The following is a 4,957-nucleotide window of genomic DNA, read 5'->3' as shown; positions in this document are numbered from 1 at the left end:
AATAGAAAAGAAAAGAAAATAGTGTAATTCAGAAAATGTATTTTTTTAATAAAAGTATTATTTTGTTGATAATTAAAATGAAATTAGATAGTATAATTGTGGTTTATTGAATTAGATAAATTGAATGAACAGTGATATTTGGCGGGTAAGATTGGAGGGAAATGACAGGTTGTAGTATGTATGTAGTACGTTAAAGTGACTTGAGAACGAAACCAACGCTTCCGGTTCTAGCCTAATGTCAGCGAAGCACACGCGTCGACACAGGACAAAACAACACACTATGCAACTTTTCACTTTTACACTTTACTCCTTTTATCTTCATTTCTATTACCATTCACTTAACAACACATTTTTTTTATTTTTTATTTATTATTTATTTATTTTGTCTTTCTTCATTATATCACAGGGGAAAATTCACTACTACAAGGAAGAAGAAGAAGTAAATGATGAATGTGTTTCAAAAGTTTCAGTGTATTAATGGATGTCCTTGTGGTTGGACCAACACTTGCACCATTATGTATATTTGGAAATTACATTATACAATGTTAATTTTGGAACCAATTACTAAGACACTTTGGGAATTTGAAGGAATGTTGTTCTGGTCAAATTAAACGTTCTCTGTTAATATTTAGTAACAGCATAAACTGCAGCAGAGGCTTAAATTTTAAAAATTTTATCAGATTCCAGACAGTAACGTCTTTGTTTTTTGGAAAATAATGAAAATTGCTTATTTATTATATAACAAACTTGCCTTTATTATTCAGGTTCACCTCCCAACGTCTCTCTGATAAATGTTCTCCAAATATTCCAATACAAATTTAATAAAACAGTAATGTGAGAAACAGACAGATCAAATATAAAATTGTTAGAAAAGAGGATTCAATTTGTATGTTTATCATTACAGTTTTTCTCTTCAAATTTAACTGATAATAATAAATTTGTTTGTTCTTGTTAATTCATAAATTAAGAGGTGTGTGTTATAGTTGTATTTGGAGAGTAAGATTAGAAAATGGTAATTAGCATTAGCATTGGTATTTTATGAATTAAATCGTATTAGAAGAATTCACACTGTGGAGGACCCCTCTGTGCCAACTCCACTCTCATCCTCTCTCTCTCTCTCTATCTGCCTTTTACCCTAAAAAGGGGTGTTCGTTTCCTTCATAAGGCCCTCTACTGCGGCACTCTTCTCAGTTGAGTGTAGAGAGAGAAAGAAGGAGTGTGAGAGAGAAAGAGAGGATTGCGTGGCTCTATAATGCTTTTGTTGTTATTTTCACAGATTGTCATCTCTTCCTTTTAACAATTTTCGTAAAAGAAATTCAACACATCACGCACTTACGCACAGACCCCATCAATAATCTGAACAAAAAGATTGGTTCTTGTGAATTTGGAGCAAGAGGGTGGTTGGTTGAGTTTTGTTTTTGAGGTCTTGCAATGGCACCCAGTTTTGACTGTGTTTCGAGCCTCCTTTGCTCAGAGGACAGCACCGTTTTCGACGACAGCCATTATGGAGGTACGATGACGGGGGTGTACGAGGACATCTGGCGTCCCCGGAGGCGCCACTTTGATGAACCGGATGAGTTGCCATTGCTGAGTGATGAGTGCTTGGCGATGATGGTGGAAAGAGAGTGCCAACTCTGGCCTGGTGTCCGTTACTTGAATAGGCTTCAGACTGGAATTTTTGACCTTGGTGCCAGAAAGGAGGCCATTGATTGGATTCACAAGGTGGGTTCAAGAGTTTTTTTTCTTCTTCTTTCTTAATCACTCAAAGCTCTGATCTTTTTTAACCATCCCTGTTTTGGTCTTTTTTCTTGTGAAAAATAGAAACATGGACTGTTCTTATATCCTGAAAAGAAATCTGAACCTTTTGGAAATTTTAGTTTGAATTTCACATTTCAGTGATTAATGATGAATTGATGATTCCCTTGGGACCTTTTGTGATTTAACTTGCATGTTCTGAAGGCCGATTGAATGAAATTTTTTTATTATATGCCTTTCAAGATGTTCAAAACTAGGATCAGACTTGGATTTACCTTGAACTGATTATTATTTAGTGCTTATCCGATTGTCTTTTAGCATGATCTAACCAGCGAACCTATATTCTTGTTTTATAGGTCCGATCGCATTTAGGATTTGGTCCTCTGTGTGGATATCTATCTATAAATTACTTGGATCGATTCCTGTCTGCATATGAATTACCAGTAAGTCCAAGATTGAAAAAAAAAAAGAATATTTTTTTATTATGCCATTATATTGTCTTCTGGCTGTGATCTGATGTTTTTTCCACTCACAGAAGGGAAGAGTTTGGACAATGCAATTGTTGGCTGTGGCGTGTTTATCTCTGGCAGCCAAAATAGATGAGACAGAAGTCCCAGTGTTTCTTGATTTACAGGTAGAATAAAATATTTGTATATTTTATTTTCAGTGTTTGGTACCTACTAAGTCAATGTATTATTAGTTTTGCATGTGCTAAACGCTAATAATCTGTGTTGTCTATGATTCAGGTGGGTGAATCGAAGTTCATATTTGAGGCTAAGACCATCCAGAGAATGGAGCTTCTAGTTCTAAGCACATTGAAGTGGAGAATGCAATCAATCACTCCTTTCACCTTCCTTGATTACTTCCTTTACAAGATCAATGGTGATCAAAGTCCATTAAAGTCTTCAGTTATGCAATCTATCCAACTAATATCAAACACTGCAAGAGGTACCGATCTGTTTCCCCCCACACACACTTCATTGCACAATTGGGTTGTTTTCTCAATGTGGCTCATCTGTGCAGTGATAATAACTGTGAATGGGTGGAATTAGTGATGGTAATTTGGATGGTGTGGATTCAATGCAGGAATTGACTTCTTGGAATTCAAGCCATCAGAGATTGCAGCAGCAGTGGCCATGAATGTCATGGGGGAAGCCCAAACAGTTGACACAGGAGAAGCAATTTCTGTTCTGATTCAACACGTAGAAAAGGTAAGGATGGTGGTCCAAACAAACATCATATACACTAATGATGGGTTTTACTTTGTTATCCTGGGATCATTTTTAGTTTATCACTTGTTTTGTAATCAATGATAAATACAATTGAAGGTTTAGTTGGTTGATACTAATAACATTGTGTCATTTGGATTTTGTCAGGAGAGACTATTGAAGTGCATTAAAATGATCCAAGAGTTGTCATCCAACAACAGGGGCTCTGTCAAGGATTCAAGTGGTTCTGTCACTTGCCTACCCCAAAGCCCAATAGGTGTGTTAGATGCTTTGTGCTTCAGCCACAAAAGTGATGACACAAATGATGGTTCATGTGCTAACTCTTCACATAGTACTCCTGATGCTAAAAGGAGGAAGTTAAACAAAACCTGTGGAGCAGAGCTATTGTAGGGATGTGGATTGTGAAATTTTCCATCATCCTTAGGATGCTTTTCCAAAAAATGGACATTATGTGTGTTTTATGGAAGGTGCCCCCCTCAAAGCAATACCAAAATGAGGCAGGAAGACATAGCTAGTAATAAATTATTTTTTATTGTCTAAAACAAAAGAGAGACCCTGGTGTAAAAAAAAATACCAAAACTATATAAGGTGAGGTGGGTCATGTGTGGAAGATGGGTGATCAAGTGAACATTCTTATACATTGCATGCTATTGGCATGAAGTGAGTAATCACCAGCTGTTAAAATATATTTTAGATCTCTTAACAGCAGCTAGACAACAAAGGAACTCAGAGAATCAGAGTATTGTATGTAAGTACAGTGGGGGAGTTTTTCATTTGTTCAATTGTTTTTTACTTTTGAGATGGGAGAGAAAAATAAACTTACAAAAAAAAAGACAGAGCTATATAATTTGCGGGAATATTTTATCTATGCTTATTTTCCATTTAATCAGTTTCTGATGTTATTTTTTTCAAAAGAAGACTACTGTTGTGTCACCAACCATATTCTCCTTTACTGTGAGTAAAAAGCTTTGTTAGCAATTCAATGACACTTTCACTGTTACAACATTGCTTTATTGTTGATAAGTTCATTGGTAGGCTTAACCTGTGCTGTGTTGCGCATGCAGCAAAGGGTAGGTCAGAAAGAAATACACAAAAAGAAAAAAACTATTTTCTTCCATTGCAGGCAACCATAAATGGACAAAACTTGAATCATAACCACAACATGCATGAATCCCATTCACTCATTTCTCTATTTTCTACATAATTACGCCTACGCTTTCACACTGATTGCACAAAACCAAAACCAGACAAACTACAAATCAAAACACTGCTGCCACTTCACTTCAATTTCACTAATATTGTAAACTTTTCACACCATATTAAACCATTTATTATTACAAACTTTTATCTGTATCCAACTTTCAGAGAAATTATTCAATAAGTTTAACTTTTTGGTTCCTTGAAATTAAAGAGTATCTTTATTTGTGGGTGCTGAAAATTTTAGACTAACAAAACTGTAAAAGTAATATTTGCATAAAGCTTTGCCACGTGAAAGAGGTATATAATAAAGTATATTTAATGTTTCTTAGGCACATTTTTTTTTAATTGAAACTCCTTAAAGCTAGATTCTTCAATAATTATAGGAGTTTACATTAAAAAAGACATGGAAAGAGAAGTTATTACTTCTTGAACACATAATTGTTGTTAGTGTATGACTGGATGAAAAAAATTAAAGAAAAAATAAAGGTTTTCAAAGGCATGCCTGTGGATAATTACTACATTTTATTAAGGCTTGCATTATTATTTATTTTTCTTGGTATATATCCACCTTAAAAAAAACAAAATCTTGTTTATCTGACCTTTTAAATGTTAAAGACAACAACATTACATTACTCACTGTTTTTTAATTACTGACTTTATTTGTTTTTATGTCTCGTTTTAATTAAAAAATATTTATATTTATCCCTTCTTTAAATTATAAAATAAAATCAGCTATTATTTCTCGATAGATAACAATAATTTGTATAAAATAC

The 4,957-nt window shown here is 34.2% G+C and overlaps 1 protein-coding gene across 1 annotated transcript; it reads left to right on the top strand.

Annotated features, from left to right (window-relative positions):
- The first annotated feature begins 1,065 nt into the window (after positions 1-1,065).
- Positions 1,066-3,991, top strand: LOC137820184 (cyclin-D4-1-like). Its single transcript, XM_068624098.1, has 6 exons — positions 1,066-1,722; positions 2,112-2,198; positions 2,291-2,389; positions 2,502-2,703; positions 2,842-2,966; positions 3,132-3,991. The coding sequence occupies exons 1-6, from the start codon at positions 1,432-1,434 to the stop codon at positions 3,372-3,374; spliced, it is 1,047 nt and encodes a 348-aa protein (XP_068480199.1). The 5' UTR covers positions 1,066-1,431; the 3' UTR covers positions 3,375-3,991.
- The last annotated feature ends 966 nt before the right edge of the window (positions 3,992-4,957 follow it).

The sequence above is a fragment of the Phaseolus vulgaris genome, chromosome 9 (genome assembly GCF_000499845.2).
Source record: "Phaseolus vulgaris cultivar G19833 chromosome 9, P. vulgaris v2.0, whole genome shotgun sequence".
Classification (NCBI taxonomy): domain Eukaryota; kingdom Viridiplantae; phylum Streptophyta; class Magnoliopsida; order Fabales; family Fabaceae; genus Phaseolus; species Phaseolus vulgaris.
The sequence above is the reverse complement of the archived record's forward strand: the minus strand, read 5'-3'. Positions and strand labels throughout refer to the sequence as shown.

What these genes read in the sequence shown, in the direction of transcription:
- LOC137820184 (XM_068624098.1), top strand. Translation starts at nt 1,432, where the DNA reads ATGGCACCCAGTTTTGACTGTGTTTCGAGCCTCCTTTGCTCAGAGGAC. An exon ending in CCATTGATTGGATTCACAAG is followed by an intron (nt 1,723 to 2,111) that starts GTGGGTTCAAGA and finishes CTTGTTTTATAG; the next exon opens with GTCCGATCGCATTTAGGATT. An exon ending in AATATCAAACACTGCAAGAG is followed by an intron (nt 2,704 to 2,841) that starts GTACCGATCTGT and finishes GATTCAATGCAG; the next exon opens with GAATTGACTTCTTGGAATTC.